The sequence below is a fragment of the Phascolarctos cinereus genome, unplaced genomic scaffold, assembly GCF_003287225.1.
Source record: "Phascolarctos cinereus isolate Bilbo 61053 unplaced genomic scaffold, phaCin_HiC Scaffold_4;HRSCAF=312, whole genome shotgun sequence".
NCBI lineage: Eukaryota > Metazoa > Chordata > Mammalia > Diprotodontia > Phascolarctidae > Phascolarctos > Phascolarctos cinereus.
The window spans coordinates 76,603,109-76,629,496 of NW_027555847.1; the positions used below are offsets into that span (position 1 = coordinate 76,603,109).

At 34.9% G+C, this 26,388-nt stretch overlaps 1 protein-coding gene across 1 annotated transcript in view; it reads right to left on the reverse strand.

Annotated features, from left to right (window-relative positions):
* Positions 1–5,557: 5,557 nt before the first annotated feature.
* Positions 5,558–26,388, reverse strand: part of ABCA13 (ATP binding cassette subfamily A member 13) — a 482,687-nt gene continuing 461,856 nt past the window's right edge. Inside the window, 3 exon segments of the mRNA XM_078151686.1 lie at positions 5,558–7,038; positions 9,320–9,457; positions 10,497–10,602. Coding sequence (XP_078007812.1) covers positions 6,943–7,038; positions 9,320–9,457; positions 10,497–10,602 — 340 coding nt within the window. The 3' untranslated portion in view covers positions 5,558–6,942.

The following is a 26,388-nucleotide window of genomic DNA, read 5'->3' on the forward strand; positions in this document are numbered from 1 at the left end:
TGAAATATTCTACTCTGCCTGACAAGAGGACCACTTTTAACAATAGCTGTTAGATGTTGATCAATTTTTTTCCTTTTAAAAAAGAAAAATAAATACATTAAAATAGTGTAGCTCTTTAATTCCTTGTTTGTGATGTGTTGTGGCCCGCTCCACTCCACCATTTACCTCTCCACTTCCCCTGGGAAGGTCGAAGGAATTATACAGAAATGAAGTAAAGCATGCCATTGGAAAAAATATATGACAGGGAAAAATGGTGGACTAGTCATATAATAGGTATGGGAATACTCAATGATAATCATTTTTTTTTTGCTTCCAACATTTTTAGGCTCCACTGACATCTGCACAATGTGAAAATGAAGTGTCAAATATTCCCAATACATTGAGATGACCTCTTATGGTGGATTTATTAAAGAATATGGATGAGTGTCACTACAAGGGGTGATATATATGGCTTTCAACCCACATAATTAGAGAAATTCTAACTGCTCACATGGTAAGAGGTCTATTGGAGTGTGAGAATATTGGAAAATCACTTTTAAAATGCCCACATCAGAAAACTCACATCAATAAAGATAATAACTATTATATAATATTTAATAGTTATTGTTGTACAGCCATTTTTCAGTCATATCCTACTTTTCATGAACTCATTTGGGATTTCTTGGCAAAGATACTGGAGTTGTTTGCCATTTCCATCTCCAGCTCATTTTACAAATAAGGAAACTGAGGCAAACGTGGTTAAGTGACTTTCCCAGGATCACACAGCTAGTAAGTATCTAAGGCCAGATTTGAACTCATGAACATGAGCCTTCCTGATTGCAAGCCCAGTGCTCTATCCACTGTGCCACTTAGCTGCCCATACTATTTAATAAATAATATGCAATAACATATATGATATACAATATATGTGATAATATAATATGTGATATATGATAATGTAACATATGATGCATACTGAATGTATTTTAGATGATTCCTCCTTCATAGTATGAATGAATTCTTCAATGTACAAAATGATTTCACTGAAGGACTACTTTAGTGGCCTATTTAAATAATAGTACCACTGCATTTAAATGTTGGTTTACAGATCATTAACCACTTGACAGGGAAACTAAAGGGGCAACTGTTAGAAACCAGTGCTAATTTAAGGCAGAGATTAAAATAAAATATCTCTGAAATTCTAATGTAAATGGAAAACTTTTTTTAAAGATGTTATTACTTACACATGGCACACATGGAGTCATAAGGGCCAGGGAGGATCTTAAAGATCATCTACTCCAACTTCCTCATCTTATAGATGAAGAAACCAAGACCTAGAAGGATATATTAAGTACTTTGCCCAAGTTGATATAGCTAGTGAGTAGGACAGCTATGGCTAAAACTCAGGTCTCCAACTCCCATATATTATGCAATATAAGATTTGCCAGTATGGATGAAACTATGATAATGATATTTCTTTGAATCAAATCTCTGTTGATGTGGGTGGTTAATCAATAATAAAACCTGTAGCATAGCCACATCTTTCAGATACATTCAACCTATAGTTGAGTCTGAAAATGTATGAACTAAGGGTTCTCCAATGGTAAATTATTTGATTTCACAGAACATTCCTGTATTCCACTGTTATCCTACCACTTAAATCAAGTACACTTGAAGCCAATTCAAAAATAATAATGCTGGTGATGATGTAACAATGATGATAATAATAGCATTTACATGCGTTATCTGATTTGTTCCTCATAAGAACTTTGGAAATATGTATTCTTTTGTCTCCATTTTATGTTCGAGCTAACTGAAACTGAGACAAGTTTAGTGACTTGCCCACAGCTAAGTGTCTATCGGGCTTTGAACTCAGGTCTTCCTGACTCTAGGGTCTAGGTCCTAAACTCTCTCTACTCTACTACCTAAGGTGCTTTAGCAATCATTAAAAATAACTGGTTTTGAACACGTTTAATGTACCAACAAATATTAATACTTAGATACTTTATTGATTTTGTGATGCATGTAACAGACACTCCCAATCTACCTATCAAGTGATAAGCCATCCATGCTTCATCATCTTGTTCGATTCTTGTTCTTAAGCTGATTCTAAAATTATTACTCTCATTATACTCTTCACTAACAAAGATTCTTCTTGAAATACACACAGGATACTTCCTTAGTATCCAAATCATTGCTCTTCAATCAAGTGCAGTAGATGGGCTGGGGATAGGAATGGGAAGGAACACTTTTTAGATATTTTCCATGTCTGATTTCAATATAGAGAGCTATCATTTTCTCATATTGAAATTTCCTGTTGAGAGTTTTAATGGATGAATTTCTTCAGCTGAAAAAAATGTTCTGCATCTCTGGAACAAGTCTGAAGCATTTTTTCTTAATTATTCTGAATTATTTGCAGTCACAGGAGGGACTTTTTTTTCCTCACATCATGTGATTCCCGAGGATTTGTTTTCAATTAAAGTATTGTGACAGGAACTAGAAAATCAAAGACAAAAAGGCAACTCAGTTGAATGTCTTTGGTGAAAGAATTCATCTGGGAGTTTCATGATAGTTTTCTGTTTCAAATGCCTACCATTTTTCATCACTATTTTGACATCTTTCTTAGGTTGTAAGAAAGAAAGATGCAACCAAAATAAATATGAGATAATGGAGGGGTAGAAATTACATAATAGGTGAATATTAGTTAAGCTTTGAAAAATACAAAGGATCATAAAAAGTGGAGTTGAGGAAAGGATGCACTCTAGGAATAGTGGACAGACTAAGAAAAGGTACCTTTCAAATGGTTACTGACAGAATACTTTAAAAAAGAAAATTTTTTTTCAATCTTTGGTATTCATTTGGGATTTTTGCTTCCAGAGTATGTCTACTTTGGGTTTTTTTTTTAAAGATATAATTTGGTAACCATAATTACTTTGTCAATAATAATAAATCATCTTTATATAGCTCTCATTCTTCCCATAGCTTTGTTGTTTATTGTTGTTAAGTTGTTTCAGTAGCATCCAACTCTTCATGAACCCATTTTGGGTTTTCTTGGCAAAGATACTGAAGTGGTTTGCCATTCCCTTCTTCAGTTAATTTTACACATGAGGAACTGTGGCAAACAGAATTAAGTGACTTGTCCGGGATCACATAGCTAGTATGTGTCTGAGGCCAGATTTGAACTCAGGTAGATGAGTCTTCCTGACTTCAGGCTTAGCACTCTATCCACTGTGCCACCTAACTTCCCTACTTCCCATCACATTTTCCTCACTTCTGGTAAAGTAGTTGTCTCCAATTTACATAGTAGAAAACTGAGGTACAAAGAGGTTAAGGGATATACCCAAAGCAGTGACAGAGCTGGGAGTTGAATACGGGGCTTTTTGGCTGAAGAACCAGCATTATTTCCACTATATTATATTACCTCTGAAAGGACTTTTTTCAGGAGGAAGTAAAGGTTTCATGGGTAAAAAGTAAAGGTAGCTAGATAGTACAATGGATAACGTGGTTGGTATAAAGTCAGGAAAACTTTAAGTCAAATATGACCTGACACTTACTAGCTGTATGACTCTACACAGGATTCTGATCTTCAAATCTGCCACAGTTTCTTCAACTGTAAAACAGGGACAATAAAGTATCAACCTCATCAAGTTATTGTAAGAATCAAATGTGATAACATTTGTAAAGCACATTTGTAAAACATTGTAAAGCACAGTGCTTGGTATATAGGTAATTAATAAATGCTTGTTTTCTTCCCCCTTCCCCTAAAGACTTGAAAATGGTTGATTCAGAAGATCCATTAATCTGCTTTAAGAAAGTTACACAGACTGGAAGTAGCATTGTGAATTATTATTCTTCAAGTGTAGCAGATGGCTGCAACCATATTTTATTAAGTTGTTCAGAATCTCATGCCTATATTACTGCAACAGCATCATTGCAATGCTGCAGCAGCATGTTTTATGCAAATGCAACATCTTCATAGGTATGAATTCCCCTTTGCCAAAAGTTTTATGTCTTTACAGACTTTTTCCTGCTTAAAATGGTCATCAGGGTATTGGGATGAAAGTCAAGACAAGTCAGCAAGCTTTTTTTAAGCCTTAGGATGGATGTGCCAGGTTATAGATTAAACACTGGGGATTTGAAGAAAGGCAAAAATAGGTCTTGCCCTTGAGGACCTCACAATCTAATGGGGGAGACGACATGTAAACTAGATACACACAGAATACATTTGAGACAAAAAAAAAACAGAAAGAAGGCACTGGCATTGGGGGGAAGGGGTAACAAGAATGACTTCTTGTAGAAAGCAGTTTTACCCAAGACTTAAAAGAAGACAAGGAAGCCAGGAGACAGACAAAGAAGGAGAGAATTCCAAGCATTCATGAAAGCCAGTGAAAATGCCCAGAGTGGAAAGATGTAGTGTTCCTGATGTGAGGAAGAGCCAAGAGCCCAGGACCACTAAATAGTAGAATATGTGGAGGAGAGCAAGATGTAAGGAGGATAGAAAGAGAAGATGAGGCCAAGTTATGAAAAACTTTGAAAGCCAAACAGAGGGTTTTATATTTAATCCTAGAAGTAATAGTAGCTATTGGAATTTATTTAATGGTGGGAGTGACATTCTCAGACCTGCATTTTAGGAAGATCACTTTGATAGTTGAATGGGGAGTAGCTTAGAACTGGGAGGCCTACGATAATACCTTTGCAACAGGCCTGGCATGAACTTATGGGGATCTGCAAAAGTATGGTGGCAGTGTCAAAGGAGAGGAGGGAGCAAATGTGAAAGATGTCATGACGATAAATAGAAACCTGAGAAGGTGGGGGAAAGAAGAGGAGAACCACATAAGGTTGACTGGATCCTCCATTTCTAGTGGGAAAATGGTAGTTATTGCTTCATTGATATAAAAATGGAAGAGGCCTTAGGTACCACTGAATCTAATTCTCATTATATGGATAAGAAAATAAGGCACACAGAGATTAAGAGACTTACCCAGGTTCACACAACTGATAAGTGCCTGATGTAGGATTTGGAATCAAGCATTTCTGACTCCAAATCCAGTGCCTTCCACGCTCTCCCTCATTCATCTGAGGATGAAGTTGAACTTTTCAGCTGTAGTAATAAGCACTGAAATATTAATTCTGCTAATTTTTCCCACTTTAGGAATGTTTCAGACTAATCTCTGCTGGAAACTTTATGAATCACTCCTGGTTTTCAGAGAAAGGTACATTTTTTAAAGAAATCTTCAAATGTTTTGACCTTAAGCCCATAGGTCCTAAGACAACAAGTAACTCCAAAGGCATAAAACATTAGCAAGATTCAAAGATGCAATGACATTTTCAACATTAACATAAGATTTGACCTTTTAGATTCAGTCTTGTGGGATGTGGTCTTTAGCATGTTTTCCCTCTGTTATTTTTAAAAGACATTATTCAATGGCATACCTTAAAACTTCAACTTTATGAATACTCTAGCTGAGAAAAAGTATCCTACAGTACCATCTAGCATACTACAACTCAATTTTATTTTAGCCTTCTCAACATTTAAAGGAAGCTTCATTTCCATCTTACTTGAATTAAATTGGATCCCAAAAGATTACAGATAAAGCTACAAAGAAGTAAAAATATAACCACAAACAGAATGACATCCAAGAATCAGGCCAAATTAATGCACAGTTATTTTATTCACTGCTATAAGATTGGTCGTATTTCAGTAACTTTTAAAGATTTAATACAAAATAATTATATTTTCTACTTTGGACAATGAAAATTGGTTAAAATGTGACAAACCATAGTATCTTTCAGAAAGAATTACATGGATATGGCTCAAAGCCACTTGATTGACTAAGAAGGTCTAAGGTTTGAGCATTACCCTTGGAAAATGATGCAATTAAGAACACTTGGATCTGGAGAGATTCTAATTATATACCATTATAGCAAAGAAAATATGTTGCCAAAAAGAAAAAAAAATTCTCCTAAATTAACACAGAATATTATTTAGTCACTCAATTTGCACAAAGCAATCACATACAAATTAAATTAGCCACTACTACCACTCCCATTGAGTTTCCATGTGATAGTAACAAAAATGAGTTGACAATTTCTGCCCTAAGAAATTCTGACCACTTCTTGACTAAGGAAAACCAAATGATATGACATGTGTCAAACACCTTGAAAATGTTAACATGCTATATAAATGCATTATGATTATTTTAAAAAAATATATATATATATATATTTTAAAATGACAATTCTATTTCAATACAGAGTAGATTCCTTCTCAAAATGACAGTATTTTTAAAGACTTCATTTTACAAAGTTTATAAGAGATTTACATTTAGCTAAAATGTTATTGGCCAATGCTATATCCTTGTGGCTTTTTATTTGTATTCCATTACACAGGATCCAATTCTATTTCTCTTAGAAACAAAAGAAGTTAAGGCCAAAGTCAAGAAAAGCACAATTTACCACTATTAAATCTCTTCCCACTTCCCAAAAAGAAATATTAAAAACTTGAAGGCCTGAGGGAGAATTCTGTCATGTATAAGTTATGGCACCTTGTTCAATTTATTCAATATGGCTGCAGGGTTAAATAATAAGTATTTTAATATATAGAGAGAGCATCATTTGTGCAACAGAAAGACTCCATTTTCTTTGTCACAGCATTATAACTTAATGAATTCATGACTTGAAAGTGATCTCATTTGACTTGGTAAACAAAAACAAAGTATGTTAATGTATCCAAAGAAAATAGAGCTGGACAAGGAATCAATAGACCTTGGTTCTTATCTAGTCCATGAATTATCTGTGTGGCTTTATACAAGTCACTTAGCCTCTCAGACTTACTATTCTCATATCCAAAGTAAAGAGAGGAGCTTGGTTGTTTCTTTCAGGTGCTGAACAATGAGCCCTCCCCCAGGAGGAGAGTTGTTTTCAACTGCTTAGAATTTCTTTGATGGAAGTATTTCTTGGAAGCTAGATTGACACAGAATGAGGACGCATGTAGTCGGATGAAGATTCAAAGGTAGGATAAGGAGTTTGCTGCTGTTGGGTAGCAAAGCTAATAAAGACCTGCAAGACATAATGTAAATACTGAATGTTGTTAGAAGGCTATGAAAAGAAGTGGTCCATCTACCATAATCTCAACTTCTCAGAATTATTCTTGCCTTTGTTGAAAACAATCAATATTAAGAGATGAGATATTTATGTTTTTAAATTCCAGCTCAGAAACTGTATCTGTACTTTGTTGTCTCCCCCATTAGATTATGGGCTTCTCAAGACCACGGATTGGTTTGAGGGATTTTTTGCCTCTTTTTGAGCTTAATAAATGTTTATTGATCGATTAAAATTACTACTGTTTCTAATACAATTACTAATAATAATAACGATAACAATAATTTGATGCAAGGAAACATGGAATAATTGATAGAGAGCTGGACTTAGAACAAAGAAGACTTGGATTCAAGCTTCACCTGACACTTATTAGTTATATGAAACTAAGTCACTTAACCTATTAGTGATCTAGGTAACCCTCTAAGACTGTGAGTTGCAGAGAAGGTATAGACTTTCATTGGTTGAAGGAGTTGTCATCTGAGATTTCCCTCTACCAATGAAATCACAGATCCAATCCCTTTTCCTAATATTTTAATGTTTAAATGAATCTGTGATCTCAATGATGTTGGTACCTTACAGAACAAGATATTTTTAGGGACAGAAGCAATGTTAGAAGCTCTCAAAGTACAACCCTTTAATCTCAGAGGTGAGAAAGCTGGGGCTCAGAGAGATTAAACAATTTGCCCAAGAATTCACAAATAAGTGACAGGTAGGATGTGAATCCAATTGTTCTGACTCTAAATTAGAAGTTCTTAATCTGTGTGTGTGTGTGTGTGTGTGTGTGTGTGTATGTGTGTGTGTATGTGTGTGTTTGCTTATCATGAGCTCCTTTGGCATGCTGCAAAAGGGTAAGGAACTCAGTATAACTTGGTTTTTTTAATCATAATTAAATATCACGATAAATTTTACAGTCTAGTGAAAATTAAAATATATTTTTCTGTATCTATTTTCACTGACCCTGTATAGATCCCCCAAATCAGTTTTCGTTCCACTGCACCTCGTTTTCTTGTCTGGCACAAATTGCAATCCATTACTAATAAAATGAGAGCTACTTTTAGATCATACTATATTGTCTACAAAGCATTTGCCTCTTTCTGTTAGATGGAACAAGTACATTTTTCCCATTTTATAAGGGAGAAAACTGAGGCTTAGAAAGATTAAATGATTTGCCCAGGGTCGTATAGCTAGTTAATTGTACAGACTAATAAGTAATAGAAACAAGGTTCAAACAGAGATATTCCAAATCCAAGGCTGGTATTCTTTTCACACTACCATGTTGCTTCTCCAAGTAAATCCTATGAGACAATTATTTAGAATATTAATGAATCACCTAGACATTTTCTTCTGTGTAAATATGGTTATTATTTTTAATAAAAGCCAGGCCTGTGACTTGACTATCAATCCGTAGTATCGTATAAACAAAATTTAAGTTTCTTTTTCACATGTCATTTATATATACATATATATTATATATACATGCATACATACACACACATCATATGTGTCTCTGTGTGTGTATTTGTGTGTGTACTTTACACAATATTTTTTCTCATTTTGGAAAAGGAAACACTAATGGTCACCTTATAATTTATGTTATATCAGTGACTTTTGTTTGTTAGAGTAAGTAGTTTAACGACTATCTGTGTTATGTGTTTGCATGCATGCCTACATGCATATGCTTATGCTCCTGCACACAACTGTATGCATAAGAGGGATAACTTTCACCTGTGATACATTTGAATTCACATAAAAAGGGGTCAAGTTATATTAGGATTCTATCAAAGGTAACTGTTAGCTAACATAGTATATGGAGCCCGAGATTTAACAAGTTCAGCCACTTACTATTTCTTCATGACCCTGAGTAAGTCACCTAACCTCTATCAGTTTCCATATATGCAAAATGGAAATTGTAATGGCAACTACCTGACAAGAATACTGTGAGGATCATATGAAATGTCATATGTAAATTGATTTATAAATCTTAATGCTCAATATAATTATTATCTATTATTATTACTATTATGTTTATATTCAGTATAAAATAAAACCATTTTGCCAAAAAGAATCATAGTTTTAGAAAAAATCAATGATATACCAAAACCACATATTTGACTTTTAAAAAGTTAATGTAGCTTCTAATATTTTATGTTTACTAAGAGAATTTGACCAGTGTTTTATGTGTCTAAAAATACCAGATGGAAAACTCCAAATACAAAGTGTTTACTCTGAAACACATTACCTGTTCTAAAGTAGTCTGGTTAATAGAGTAGTGTTTGATGTTCAGCAAAGTCTTATTGTTCTCTAGAACTTTGAATAAGTCTGCCAAGCACCCCCATCTTTGTGGCACATGGAACTCCAATAAATTAAGGCGTTGTCCCTAAAAACCAAATCACAACATGTGAATTAGTAAACAATAAAGCCATCAAAATCTACAGAATTGCTGAGGATTCTGCCAACAGTACATGATTTAAACCAGGCCAGCCTTTCATCTAGAGGATGTACAACTAATATTTATTGCTGGTGACTAATCTGAGTGGAAGTGAGAAAAAGAAGTTGAACTGAATGTTCTTGATTTCATTTTTTCCAGAGAGAGGAAAACTTTACTATGTTTGAACAGAGCATGAAGAAAAACAAACAAATAAATAAATAAATTTATAGTATTGCCTTCTGGAAAACCAACTGAAATCAGGGAATTGGAATGATAGTTTTTGCAGTGGGGGGGAGCAAGCTCCTGATGTATGATGATAAAGAGCCAACAGGATGGCCATATAGATGATAGTGGGGAAAGGGTACAATCTTATACCCAACAATTTCTGCTCAGAGAATATAATATATTGAATATGGGCACTAAAACTTTAATGATAAATGACATGCAAGTGAAGGAAGGAAGGTTGAAAATAAGCATAAAGAAACCAACAAAACAGTGTCCCAAGTAGGCTGGAAGTAAAGTGATTGACTTATTTTTTTTTCCACATACACAATGGTATTCTTGGAGAGTTTGAAATAATTTTACATTTATTCTAAAACCACACATTTTGCAAAGCCCTAGAGCATTTAAAACCCAGCAAAAACCAGCATATTTTTAATCACCTATTAAAATCTGGCACTCTGAAAATAATAGTTTTGTATGAGGGATACGTCTGGGGAATAGAAAGAAGCGGCAACAATAGTATCCACTTTAGCTATGCACGACAAGCTGCTTTATTTGCTTTGGAGTTGCTGAACAAAACCAGCAGCTCGTGTTATCATGGAGACCCAGGGATTTCCTGTGTCTTATAATGTGGCCAAAGCAATTCTATTTGTCTATTACATCATAGAAATAGAAAGGAAAGCATGGAAAGACATATTAAATAGTCCTTTTCACCAGAGATCATCAAACGGTGTTTCAAAACAGTGACTGAGAATTTCAGTACTACCTTAAATTGGATTCCAGGGAAATGGAGTTTGAGACCATCAGAGACGGCATTATGTTGACTTGTTTCTTGGCTTAGCCAAACTTTGACAGCATATCCAGCCCCAAACCTGGAAGATGAGTGAAACACATGAGTAAGTACTTCTGCACTGAGCGCTTACTTCTATATTGGACTCCTATATTTCTTAAAACATAAAAATATTCCTAAATATTATTTCTATATTGGTCAGACTTTCCCTTATATTGAACAGTTTGATAATAATCATTCATCTCTATGAAAATGGTAGTAATTCTCTCTGCTTATGCTGAAAATCTGTAAGGTGAAATCAACTCAAAAACTTATACCTCCTCAGCACCTCCCAACCGATTCCCTCTCATTGGTTGGAGAGGTGGGCGAGACATTGGAAATTCCTTCCGTGATCCTTCTACGTTTAAGGATAATATTTTCCTCATGATTTCCCGCCAGGCTTGTTTCTTGCTCTTCATTATCGCATCATTTTGCAAGATGAAATCAACTCAGCAACTCATACTTTCCCAGATCATTTCATACCCTGGCATGACATCATCATGCCCCAGGGCCTAATAACCCCACCACCACCCTTTTTCATGTGTTGTCTCCACCTTTAGATTCTGAGCTTCTTGATGGGAAGGGATATCTTATGTCTTTTTTTGTATCCTCAACACTTAACATAATTTAGGCCCTCAAAGAATGTTTATTGACTCTGATTCTTACTTTGGGTTTTATAACATAAATTCATTTAAATCTATTCATGGAATTTCCTAGTGCACATGATAGAAGGAGAAAAGGAAGGAAAGAAGCAAGGAAGGAAAAAAAAAGGAAGGAAACAGCCAGCCAGTTAGCCCTGGAAAAAGAGCATGGAATTGGGAACTGAAAAGCCTTGATACAAACTCTTATTCTAATCACTTAGCCTCTACAGTGGCTTATCTATAAAATGAGCAGGTTAGACTAGGTAATCTCAAAGTTCTCTTCTAGCTTTTAGTCAGTCAGTCAATAAACATTTATTAAGTGCCTGTAATATACCAGGCACAGTGCTAAGCCCCGGGAATATAAAGAAGGGCAAAATATAGTCTCTGCCTTTCAGGAATTCACTATCTACTATGAGGAAACAACAAGCAAACAAACAAATAAGCTATATACAAGATAAATAGGAAATAATTAAGAGACAGAAAGCACTAGAGTTAAGAGGGATTGGTAAAGGCATCCTATAGATGGTAGGATTTTATTTGGGGCTTGAAGGAAATCAGTAGGTGGACATGAGGAAGGGGGGCGTTCCAGGTATAGGGGTTAGCCAAAGAAAATGCCTAAGGCTGAGAAATCTTGTTTGTGGAAGAGCAAATAGGCCAACATCACTACAAGGAAGAGCAAGTGGAAGTAGTGGGGTAGAAGGCATAAGAAGACTGAAAAGAATGGGAGGTAAGTTATGAATGGCTTTGAATGTCAAACATAGGATTTTGTATTTGATGAAAATGATACCACTCAAGTTTATTGAGTATGAGAGATTGTGGTTGGACTGGAGCTTTGGAAAAATCTCTTTGGTGGCTGAATGGAGAATGTGCTGGAATGAGGAGAGTCTTATGGCAGACAAACTAACCACCAGGCTATTGTAATAATCCAGGTATGAGGTTATGAAGGCCTCTACTAGGGTAGTGACAGTATCAGAGGAAAGAAGGGGAATTAACTGTGTGATTTTGCAAACATAAAGTTAGCAATTCTTGGCAATATACGAGATATGCAGGGTGAGACATAATGAGAATTTGAGACTGATACCTAGAGCTTGGAGGTCTGGGAAGATGGTGGTGCCCTCAATAGCAGGGAAGTTTGGAAGGAGGGAGGGTTTATAGAAAATATAATGAGTCCAGTTTTGGACATGTTGAGTTTAACATGTCTGTTGGACATCTGATTTGAGATGACTGAAAGACAGTTGAAGATTTGAGATTGGAAGTCAGCACAAAGGGTAGGATTGGTTAGGTAGATTTGGAAATAGTCAGTGTAGAGATGATAATTAAAGTCATAAGAGCTGATGAGATCACCAAGTAAAGTAGTATAGAGCAAGAACAGAAAAGAGTCTAGGACACCACTCTGAGAGATATCCATAGTTAGTGTGTATGATTTAATGGGAATCCAGCGAAGGAGATCAAGAAGGAACATTCAGATAAGTAGAAGAAACAGGAAAGAGTCCCAAAAACTTAGAGAGAAGAATGTGTCAGGTAGAAGAAGGCGATCAATATCAAAGGCTTCAGAGAGGCCAAGGATAATAAGAATTAAGAAAAGGTCATTGGATTTGGCCATTAGTAGGCCAGTTTTGATGGAATGATGAGGTCAGAAACCAGATTGTAGGAAGTTTAAAAAAAAGTGCAAACATATGCTGCTACTCTGTCATCCAATAATCCCATGACACTGGGCTGTAGGCTAAAGGTCTAAGAATTTAGTAAAATAATAAAGGAAAAAGAACACCTATCACTTAAATAATTTGAGAAAGCAATTCCATATTTCATCACACATAAATAACTACTCTGCCCTTTTGGTTTGATTCTGGTTTGATAGACAGTCAGGACTGAGAAGGATAGCTGGCCCAGGAGTCATCTTTCTTCACATAGTAGGTAAAAGTAGTGACAAAATAATTCATAATTGCATAAAAGAGGCCTCATTTCAGCTACAAATTACTCTTCTCATTTACCATTTATTCATTCATTTGTTCATTCATGCATTTTTATGTAGGGGTTTACTGAGCTTTTTCTATTATGTACACAAAAATAATAATAATAACAATCATAGCTAAAGTATGATTATAAAACACTAACTATATCAAGCCCTGTGCTTTACAAATATCTCATTTTATTCTCACAACCATCTTGGGAAGTAGATGCTATTGTTATCTTAAATTTTACAGATGAGGGAACTAAAAAAGTGACTTGCCCAGGGTCACCCAGCTAATAAATGTCTGAAGCCAGATTGGAACTTAATTTTTCCTAACTCCTGGCCCAGTACTATATCTACTGTGCCACCTGGCTGCTCACGAAGCTTTCTCAGAGGAGAGCTTTGTAAAGTAATATATTTATTCAGCAGTTTTGAGTGAATAGTATGTTCCTTATTTAGATAGCTATATGCAGCTGCAATCTTACTGATGTGGGTACAATCTCCATATTCGCAGAGGACAACCCATCATTTCTGATGAAATAACTGATAAATCTCAAAAACTAACACTTCGACTTGAACCCATTTTGAAGGGCATATTTTATAGTTATGTGACATATCTGTCTGTCTTTTTAAACAAAATACATCAAACATGATTTAAACTTTTCTTGATCATTGGAGGCCATCATGATTGAGGTCCATTATTGCATAATGCTATAACATAGTTCTATGTCTACTTTTTTAGGGTTTTTTCTCTTCCCTCTCTTGCTGTTAACATATCAGATATCTCTTTTCCTTTTGTCCTCTTCATCCTTTATGGTTTTTTTTTCTTTATGATCTACAATGAGTCTGGAAGTCAGATAACCAAAGTTATTACATTAAATAAAATTCTGAGAAGATGAAGGGAAAATATAGATTACATATATATATATATATATATATATATATATATATATAAATCATAAAAAGATGAACTATTTTTCAATTCAGGTTGTCTAAAAACATTAAAAGAACTAAGAAATAAAAGTACCCACAGCTAAAGGTAAATCCCATGGACCTTTTTATTTTCTACCAGGCTCATAGCTGTTCTCTCAAGATCTGATAGTTATTTCTCCAGAGGTCAGATTGCACTGTTGTCTGTGAATCTGTGAGTAAAACAGATATGGGGCCTTAAGATCACAGATAAATCACAGCTCTGCCTGTGATACCTTGGGTAAATCACTTAACCTTTCTGGGCCTCAGTTTCCATGAGTACACAGTAATGGTTTACAAGAGATCAATGAGACATAGAAGTCACTAGAAGGAAGCCTTACAGATTGCTTAGTCCAATTCCCTCATTTATACATACATATGTGTATATATGTGTGTGTGTGTGTGTATATACATATATATGTATGTGTGTGTATATACATATATACATATATGTATGTATGTATGTGTATATATATATGTGTATATATGTGTGTGTGTCTGTGTATATATATATATGTATATATATATACATATATATATATATATATATATATATTTATATGCCGTAATCCAAATCAGAAACTGGACCCAAAATCACAAATTCAAAGCAATCTGTAAACAAGTACACAATGATGTGACATATCTGTCAATCAATGAGCATTTATTAAGTACTTGTTACGTGTCTGACACTGTGGTGAGTATTGAGGAAACAAAGAAGAGCAACAGACTGTCCTGTCCCTAAAGTCAAGGGGCTCACAGAGACAGCATCCAGAAAAATATGCACAAACAAGCCATATACAGGAAAAAATGAGAATAACCAATATTATGCCATTGCACATAAAATGAAAGGAAGACTTTTGTTCCAGAGAAAATAAAAATGATAGTAACTTCATCTATTTTCAATAATGTTTCCATACATAGACATACTACATACATACACACACACAAACTATATACAGGAAAAATTAAAGAGTCAATAGAAGGAAGATAGTCACATTAAAGTGGATTGGATAAGATTTCTTGTACAAAAAATTTAGCTAGGTTATGAAGAAAGCTAAGAAATCCAGGAAATAGAGATGAGGTTGGGGTGAATTCTGGGCATAGGGGACATTCAGTGGAAAAACACTTAAAACTTCTATAAAATGTATAAAATACTAGGGAGCCTACTTTTCAACATACACACAAGAGCTATATAACTACAACTAGGAAAAAATGTTTACTTAAAGACAGACCTAAATGATTAGGGAAACTATTAATTGCTCATGGGTATGATGAATCAATAAAATAAAAATGACAGTAATACCTAAATTATTCTACCTATTTAATGTAATATGAAACAAACTGCCAAAGGATTACTTTATAAAACTAGGAAAAAAATACTAAGAACATCAAGAGAAATGATGAAAAGAAATAGGAATGAAAGGGAGTAGGGATAGCAGCACCAGATCATAAACTATGCTACAAAGCATTAATTTTAAAAAACAATTTGGGAGAGAGAGACCGAGACAAAGAGACAGAAATCACTGGAACAGATTAGGTATACAGCATAGAGAAGAAAACATATTTAATACCCTAATATTTGATAAACATAAAGACCCCAACACAGGGATATGGCTTCATTATTTTAAAAGAAAACTTCTTGTAAAGTAATATGGAGGAAATTTGATTTAGACCAATATCTCACACTTTATAAAAAGATAACTCTAAATGAATAGGTAACCTAGTTATAGAAGGTCACTTCCTAAACAAATTAGAGAAATGTGGGGAAGGAACAGAATATATGGATAGGGTAAAAGTTCATGACCAAAACAGAGATAGAGAGGATTACAGAAGATAAAATAGAAAATTTTAATTATGTAAAATTTAAAAGTTTTTTCACAAACAAGTCTAATGAAACTGAGATCAAAAAGGAAACAATTGGGGGAAAAAAGAATCTTTGCAGCAAGTTGGTTTGTTAAAAGTCTCATTTCCAAGATATTTAAGAAATTTATTCAAATGTATAAGAAACACAGTAATTCTCCAATTGATAAATTGTCCAAGAATGTGAACAGGCATTTTTAAATGGAAGAAAACAAGGCAATCTATAGCCATGTGGGAAATATATTTAAATTAACTACCAATCTGAGAAATGCAGATTAAAGCAATTTGAGATTCCATCTCATACTCATCAGAGTAGCTAAGATAACAAAGAAGTGGGAAAACAGGAACATTGATGCACTCCATGAATCTGTGAACTGGTACAATCATTCTGGAAAGCAATTTGGAATTATAGACAACAGTAGTAAGTCACGAATATTATTTGACCTGGATATTCCAGTGCATGGGTTATACATAAAAGAGAGAAAGGAAAGAGGAAAAAGCCTTTTATGTACCCCAAAAAAAAACAGCAGTACTTTTTTTTTGTAGGTTCATTAATTCTAACTTGTCTCGAGATAGAAAAAACAAAACAAAACAAAACTAGAAACTAAGAGAATGCTCATCAGTTGAGGAATGGCTGAATAAGTTGTAACATGTGGATATGATGAGGTATTATTGTGATATAAAAAATGAGATGATGATTTCTAAAAGATATAGCAAGACTTATATGAACTGATATAGAATGAAGTGAGAAGAACCAGAACACTTTATACTATAACATCAGCATTCTAAAAGCGAATATTTTTGAAACCCTTTATAAACTGATGGGTGAAATGAACAGATGGATAATAGTGTATAAAAGGATAAAATGTGAGAACTAATAACTTCGAATGCCAGAAGAATCATGGTCAAAACAATGACCATTCATTATTCCAGAGGACTGATGATGGAACATCCCTCAAAGAAGACATGCACAAGGTATTATATGTATTATATAAGTATTATGTATTATATGTATTATATAAGTATGTATATAGCCACTGTAGGAATTTATTTTTTTGACTATGTATATTTGGTAAAAGAAATTTGTAGTTTTGGTTTTTTTTTTTACTTTAGTGGTTGGGGTGGGAAGGAGAGAACATTGATTTCTGTTAATTTTTTTAAGTGAGGTGAGAAGTGTTACATGCATGAAATGTTATGTGCAATTTCAGATGAATTACTATATTATTAATTTTACTTAATTATTTTATTGTTAAAAAGAGATCTCATAAAATGGGAATAATCTATAAATATTTGTAAATTTGAAAACAAAACATATCAATCAAATTTAAAAAGAAAAAAGAAAATGTGCAGATAAAAGATGGAGTGGGGGCAAAACCAAGATGGCAGAGTAAAAGCAGTGACTTTCTTGAGCTCTCCCCCAAAGCCCTCCAAATATTTGTAAAAAAAAAAAATGGCTCTAAGCAAATTCTAAAGCAGCAGAACTCACAAAAAGAAAGCGTGAAACAAATTTCCAGCCCAAGATAACCTGGGTGATTGATTGAAAAGGTCTATTGCGACAGGCAGGGAGAGGAACACAGTTCAGCATGAGTGTGCAGGCACAACAGACCTGAAGCAGGCCTCAGAGGACTGAATCACAGGCAACAGTGGTGGTTTCCAGACTTCTCAACCCAGGAATGCCAAAGAGAACTTAGCAGGTCAGTAGGAAAAGTCTGTGACCTTGGTGAGAGAGAAGCTAGGTCCCAGCCCTAGTCCTGGGGCAGTCCCAGGGCAGCATCTGCTTCCCAGAGCTCTTGGCCCACAGACAGTTGGGGAATCGAGTGGCTGACTGCAGGGATCCCTTTGCTAGTGCTGAGGAAGGATTCTCTTGCTTTGCCTGTGCTTGCATCTGGGTCAGATCTGAGGGCAGATTAGGGGAACTGACATTCAGAATGCACGAGGCCGTCTTAGCGTGGAGGGAAGGATGAGATGGGGAGAAAATTTGGAACTCAAAATCTTGTGGAAGTAAATGTTGTTAGTTAGAAAGTAGTAAGAGCTGGAGAAGTAGATTTGAGAACCATCAGCAAAGACATGATAATTGAATTTATGGGAGCTGATGAGATCAGCTAAGTGAAATAGAATAGAGAAAGAAGAGGGCCCAGAAGAAAGCTTTCTAGGAAACTCATATTCAGCTGACATGGATAAAGATCCAGTAAAGGAGGATGAAAAGGAGTAGTTAGACAGGAAGGAAAAAGAACCCATGATAACGGAGAGAAAAAAAGAGTATCAAGGGGGGAAAAAAAAGTTATTGCTGGTATCAAACAGTAGAGAGGTCAAGAAGAATGAGATTGAAGATTGAAAAAACTTTGTGGGGAAAAGATTTGTGTGTGTGTGTGTGTGTGTGTGTGTGTGTGTGTGTGTGTGTGTGCGCATGCGCGCAATATGCATTTCAAATCAATGTAAGTCCTTTTATTTTATAAAGTAAGGAACATGAGGAAATATCTCCCTAGTCTCTCAGTAATTAACTGGATGTTCTTTAAGGGGCAGCCAATGACTATCTCAAACATAAACTATGTCAACATGAATATCTTCAAGACAGTTAAGAATTATGTTTTATAGGTTCATTAATTCTAACTTTGTTGCAAGTATCCAATTTATATTAGATTACTTCCCCCCACCCCCGCTCTTGCTCGTAATACACATACAGATTCCAATGACCTAAGCCCCTGAAGGAATTATCTGAATTATGTGCAACTTGTAGTCTAACAGTTTATGAAATCATCCAACATATGGGTTCTTATCACCAAAAGTATGTTCTGGGAATTTGCTGCCACTGTAAATGTTAACCTTTTAAAAATTGCTTCCACTTGGAACTAGACACTAATATTCCCGACTTATTTATTGTATTTCATTTTCAAATTTTCAAATGGCCCATTCAGGACATTCTGTTGTTCATATAACCTTCAAAGGATACATACCCCATGGAACAAAAAATCATCCTTATCTATATTATACATGAAGAAATTAAAGTAACACCATTATTCTATTCACACTAACAATATTGCATTTTGACATCATTTATCCACCTTTGGATTGATAAGAAGTATGTATCTGTATATGCTTATATAGTTATACATATTTGAATGTACTTCCAAAGGAATTGTATTCTCTCTCCTAAGCTCCACCATGATATGTGTGTGCGTGGTGTGTGTGTGTGTGTGTATTTAGTCTGTTCTTTAAATTTTTGGAGCTACATTTCAGGTTGCCATATGCTTTATTCAGATCAAAGACAGCATTATTTTTTTGTTAAGAAAAGAAGGAAACTGAAACAGAATAAAAATATTGGCACCATTAAAATGTGACAGGATAAATAAAAATTGTACTGGCATAACTCACCAACTATTTTTATTTTCATTAGCAAAGCAAACATATTCAAAATCTGTGGCAGAAAAATCATATTTGCACATTTAGGGGCTTATAAGAGTAGGCAGGTAGTCACCCTGATTAGAAATGGGGAATGATGGAGGTGTGGCAAAGGAATTTTGAGAGTGTAGTAGAATCTCACATAATTCTCTAAGACTATGAAGTTATGTATGAATTTCAAATCTATATCAGCAAAAAGAGTTTCTACCAATGTACTATTGAAATAATAGATCTGAATATATATACATACATAAGTTTATATATAGTTAATATTGTAATTATAGTTATATATATTGCTATATAAACTTACATGCATGTACATGGTTATATACATATATGTGATTATGTATCTGGTTATATGCATGTGTGCGCACACACACATACATACATATGTAGTTGTATAGATTGAGATTATATAGAAACACCAGGCTTTTCTAAGACATTTTGGCAGTATCAGCAAGGCTAAAGTAAGTTAGAAAATTTGTGTGGGTACAGTTTCCCATAATTCAAAAGAATACTGAAAATGTAATTGAAGAGAAATGAATGGATATATTGGAGAAATTATTTTATACCCAATTTGAGTGCTTGTGATTTGATTGTGCATCTATGAAATTGATCACATACTATGTTATAAAGAATAGAAATAAAAGCAAAAACTACTTTCATAGAATATAATGCAATTAAAATAATAATAGAAAAGTGAATATTATCAAATAATGAGGACTTGTTTATGAATGAGGAGATAAATACTAAATTATAGAAATAACAAACTATATTAAAGTAATGAAAATAATATAAAGGAGTTCTTACAGAATAAATTATTTACTTGACTTTTACTAATGGAGAAAAAGAATGAGTTTTCATAGCAGATTATATACATATAAGAAAACTGGCATATTTATTTCAACCACAATAATCACATAATCAAATGGGAAATGAACAGAATTAAAAGAGGGTAAAAAAACAGTACCAACCCAACATTGTTGAACTAGTGAGAAAAAATATAAAGCTGTTTTATTTTTTAAATGCCAGTATAGTTTCCATACTGTTGGTTAATTTAACTGAAACAGAAAGGAAAACCAAATTAACAAAAATCAAAAACAAGATGGGAGAAACCACAATAAATAATGAAGTGGTTTTTTTTTTCTTTAAATAGAATATAAGGCAGGAAAATTTCATCTGAACAAAATATACAAAAGAAATGGATGAATATCTATAAAATATGAAATACTCAAATTGACAAATAGATAACTTCAGTAATTCAATGTCAGGGAAAAAATGGAGCACACTTGTGAAATGCCATGATCTAAAAAAAAATGCATTCATACATTAGTGAATCATATCAATTGCCCTTATGCTACAACTATATAAAGAAGAGAAAACAACTTTTGTATGGATAAAAATCCAACATTTATAGCAGAAAATATGACAAGATGTGTCTTTGACATTTCATCAGGTTGGAAAGTGGGGACTTGATTCAGTTGTTTTGAAATGGAAGGTTAATGTGTAAACATAACATTTATCCCTGATGCTTAAGAAAATAAAATAAAACATATCTGAGACCACTTTCCTGGAAACACTCGAATCTTGCACCACCCCAACAGTTGCTTAGTCTCCAAATGACGTTTCCACATTAACATGCCATTAACAGAACTCTAATTAAATCTTATAAATGCATAGCATAGCCCCTGCAGAAACATATGTGACAATAAGGAAGATGTTACAAAGATGGATACAGTTAAAGTGGAAAGCCAAACTAAGGCAACCCTTTTACAAGAGATCATTAATTCCTATCAGCCTCCTGGCATCTGCACACAGCCCCTGCTGAATTACTGGGAGAAAAAAAAATGCTGGCTCATAGAGATATTGGGCAGGCTCATAAAATGAAAACGCTGCATGCGGCACATTTTCCAAAGCAAATAAATCAAAATCCTGATTAGTGTTAGACAGTGAAGCCTCTGTGGCTTTCGTGCTATTCTTAATTCTGGACAGCATGAATGCCATTGGGAGTAAGGATGAAAAAGAAGAAAAAAAATACTTTCCAAATAGGAAAATGTTTCTGGCTTGTCAGACTGTTCCCCTCTGATACTTGAGCTTATAATATTTTAGAGGCACAGCTTTCAACAGTAGATGGGTTGATCAACTCAGGAGTTTGTCCCTGCAGTAATCAAGCAGCAGGCTGCATTATGCACAGCATTCCCCAGAAGGCCAATGAAAATAACATTGGCCATGCGACTCGGTTTCCTCTCTGCATAACACAAAAAAGCAGAGAAAACCCCACAGCAGAATACAATGGAAGGCTACATTCTAGCTGGAGTAGTTTTTCTGCCAGTCTGAAAGTCTCTAGCATTTGGAAAAATGAAATCTGGGTAGAAACATGACTTTAAATAGTGTAAATTCAAAACCCCTAAAGGTTCTCAGTAGTCACCTATTGCAATGACCCCATTTTAAAGTCCTGCCATATGGGGAAAGAGTTATTAAGATGATTTTACTAAGATTTAATTATCTTTCCTTTTTCCTTTTTTTTTGTTTATACCTTTCAAATAACTATTCAATTAAATAATTGTCTTTCTCATGGAGTTAAAAGTCCAAGATAGGGCATAAGATTCAAGAATCAGCCATTAACATTGCTTTTTTTGTATAAACACCCATATGTTTAACACAAGAAAGTCACAATCTCTGCTGCACGTAGACATTTTATTTTGTCTTGGGATGTCATACCTGATATGGTCAAAGCAACCAGAGGATGTTAAGGGAGATGGAGATAAGGAAAGGGGTAATTTCTAAACCTTATGTAGGGCCACACAATTGCTTGCTTTTGGCTGGGCTTTCATGATTATATTACATGTGATCCCTTTAATCATGCATCATCAACCTCCCCAAAATTTGGTAAGCTATAGAAAAGTGATATATTTTATTAAATTGAACTGGATTTTGCCTCCTAAATTTTATGTATTTCATAATTTAATGTGTGGCTGAAAACGTTTCTGATGGTTCTCCAGTTTTTCCGTACATCTGTAAGGAGGCTTGAGGGTCTGGTTCCCTTTGTTAAGTCAGATAAACAGAATGGTCCCTTTCCCTTCTATGGTATCAATCAAATCTTTCTAACATACTGATGACAGATAATAAAATAAAAACAACAGGCATTTAAAGTTGTTTAGGAAACAATAACAGGAAAGGAAGGTCTACTAGGAAACCAGACATAATTCAAGTACTCTGAAAAACTGACCCATACAGCAATTAACCCCATATTTATTTCAGATTTCATTCATTTATGGTGTCAGTGTGGACAAATCTAAGGAAGTGACTGAAAATACAAATATCTGGGAAACGGAATGTCTAAACTGAGCAAATTCAATATGAAAAATGGTGCCATTTTGTCCTTCTGATGAATAGAACCCAAACATGGATTTATCAAGTGGGTTAATAATTTCCAAGCACAAAAGCTGAGGGAACCAATATATATTCTATTGGACGGGGAGAGGGTACATGAAAAGATCTCTGACTTCTTTCCAAGAATCCACAGCAAACAATTTAGCTGTATTGATTGGAGGTAGAATCAATAATGCTTCTCTTAAAATTCCAAATTTTGATTCATTAAAGCTAAAATGTGGTTCTGCTTTAATAGGAAATCTTCTTCCTTTGCTGTGTAGATATTGAATCCACTTTTCTAAGCATAGGCAGTATTTACATGAGGAATTCATAATTCTTACGTGCAGAGTTATTTTATTCATCTCAAATTTAGGTAGCTTACTGCCTAAAAAGTCCAGTGGCTCCCTATTACCCCAGGATGGAATATAAAGTTCTGTTTGGCATGTAAACCTCTTAACAACGTGTTGCCTTACTATCATTTTAGTTTTCTTACATATTACTCACCTCCTGGCACTCAGAGGCCCAAGTCTACTTGCTTTTCTTCACATAGGATTCTTCATGTCCCATCATCACATCTTTGCACTGGCTATCTCCTCATTTCTGCCTTCTTGGAATCCTTGGCTCCCTTCAGTGAGATTCAGCTCAAGCAGGTACCTTCTAAAAGAGGCCTTTACTGTTTCTGCACCCCTCTAAAAGAACTAGCTCTGGTTCTTAATGTCTTCCCCTCTAAAGTTTCCTAGCATAGTGTCAGCTTGGAAAAATGTCTCATATACATATATATACATATATATACACACACATATATATATATATATAAAACATATATATGTATGTATATATATACAGATATATATATATACATACACACACACATATATATATACATACTTATATATGTATATGTGTGTGTGTGTGTGTGTGTGTGTGTGTGTATGGACACATTGTCACCTTCTTTAGAATATAAGGTCCTTGAGGGCAGGGACTGTTTTACTTTTTTCTTTATACACCTAGTGTTTAGCCGGAGTGCCTAGAACTTGAAAAGGGAATAGTGAATGCTTGTTAATTGATTAGAAAGTTAGTTTCTGAACTGTACAGACAAGCTAGGCAGTATGTCAATAGATCAATTTGGGGCTGTGTCCCAGAAGGCTTCCTGGGGAGGTGAACCCAGGGCTGAATCCCCTTGGCAGAAAAGCTGAAGGAGGCTTAGACTGAAGGAGAAAAGCCAAGCATCGCCGGTGCCATGGCTCCAGCATCAATCACACGCTAGTCTAAACCCCCTGGACAGTGGACTCAGTATGCTGGACACAGCTTAACGCAAAACTAGGTACTCCCAATGTCCACGTCAGTGCCTCATGAGCTCTGCCAAAGACATTAATATGCCCCACACAACACTGTAGGCACCTCCCCAAGCACTGCCCCCACCTCATCACTCCAGGCACCTTGATGTCTGCCCCTTCCTTTTGAGGAATGGCATTACCTTCTGGGACCCATGTGCTCCTGCCTGGGGAGCCTACTTTGTCTTTATAGAAACCCAGGCTTATTTCAAAGCCAAGTAGTTACTGAGTGACTGGGGAGTAGGCATGTATTTTTCCCTCCCAGGTAGATCTCTGGCGCTACTGAACCCAATCTCTAACCTCGCAAGAATTCCCTCTGCAGGAGACCTAATAAGTCATCATCCAACTTCTACTTGAAGACTGCAGCTAAAAGCTGCTCATGGCCACATTCTACTTGGGGAGAACTCCTCAAGTCCAAACCTGTCTCTGTGCTTCTGCCCCTTATTTTAAGTTTGGCTTTCTAGAGCACAGAACAACATATCTAAGCCCTCTTTCCCATGACAGACCTTTAAATGCTTTAAGATGGCTACCAAGTTTTGCACACACTGCTATAAATAACAGCATCTAAAACTGGTGCTGGTGCTGGTGTTTCTCTTCCTCTCCTCCAAATTGACCCTGGAGTAGCCAGTGCTGCATGTCTCCCCTCTACTAAGTATGAAAATGGCAGCAATGGAAGACCCAGATTGGTGGAGCTGTTGGATATAGAGGAAAAGAGAGGTGTCCTATCTTTCTAAGTGAGGATTTAAGGTCTTTTGGAAGTAGGGGTGGGGAAGGCTCTGACTCTCCAAAACCTTTGAGCTAGAGATCCCAGTGCCAAGGAAATACTTTGAGAAAGATCAAATATAAAAAAGAAAAGTCCATATGTCCTAAAATATTCATAACAGCACTTTTTGGAGTAGCAAATAAATGGAAACCAAGGAGGTGGCCATTGACTAGATATTGTCTAAACAACTTGCATTAAAGTAATGAAATACTACTATGCAATAAGAAACAGCAAATATGAAGAATTCATAGAAAATAGGAAAATTTCTATAAAGTGGTACAAAATAAAGTAAGCAGACCAGGAAACAATATATCCAATGAATATGTTAATATAAATAGAAAGTCAATAAAACCAAATTTAATGCAATGAAATTGGAATAATCAAGCTTGGCCCCAGAAACTGGGAGAGAAATACACCTCCCTCCCTTCTTTGCAGAAGTTGAATCTATTTTTATAATATACTTCATTGTTAGGTACAGCCAATTATTTTGCTTGTGCATTTCTTTTTTAAACTTTTATATAAAGGATGACACAGTGGATAAAGAAGGAAGAGATGATATATTTAGAAATAAATGTGGTGTAAAGTCAAAGAAAAAATAAACTTTCAAAATAAAAACTTTATATTTTAAAATTACATTATTTGAAAATATGGCCATTTATATTCACAGTATTTTATTAATCCTGCATAATAAGTAGGGTTAAAGTGATAGACTTAGATCAGTTAATATATGTAAAGTGCTTTGCAAGCCTAAAATATTATATAAGTACTGGCTATTATTTGTAGTAATAGTAGTAGTGGTGGTGGTGGTGGTGGTGGTGGTGGTGGTGGTGGCGGTGGTGATGTGGTAGTAGTAGTACTAGTAGTAGTAGTAGAGAAGTAGCAGCAGCAGCAGTAGCAATAGCACTATAGTAGCATTATAGCAGAAGTAAGGGTGGGGTGGAGATAGTAGTAGCAGTAGTCATTGTCTCTTGGTAAGGAAGGAACTAGTTGTAGGAAAATACCTATACACATAACGGAAGAGGTAGAAACATTTAGATTTTTTTTTTCTTTTTTAATGTCTGCAGAACTACTTTCTAATAATTTTTTTGGGGGGGGATTTAGAGATCAATCAGTACCATGATATTATTGGGTGATTTTGATTTTTATTCTAGATAGGAATTCTTAAATTACAGTTTATGAATTCCTTCTTTTAATATTTTGTTTAACATAGTTCAGTATAATTTTTTTGTAATCCTACGTATTTTTATGGATTTAAAGACATTATTCTGAGATAGGATCCATATGCTTCACAAGACTGCACAAGGTGTCCATAACACACACACAAAGGCTCAACCCAGATATTCTAGAACACAAGATGAATGATTAGCAAATGACAACTTCAGACTTTTGGATACTTAAAACAGTTGGATCATGCTTGACATTTGTGGACCATTTACAACTTTTAAATTGTCTCATTTGTTTCTCTAATATCCCTACGAAGTAGGCAGATCAATTGCTATTATCTCCACTTCCCAGATGAGGAAATTGAGGCCTCTAGAAA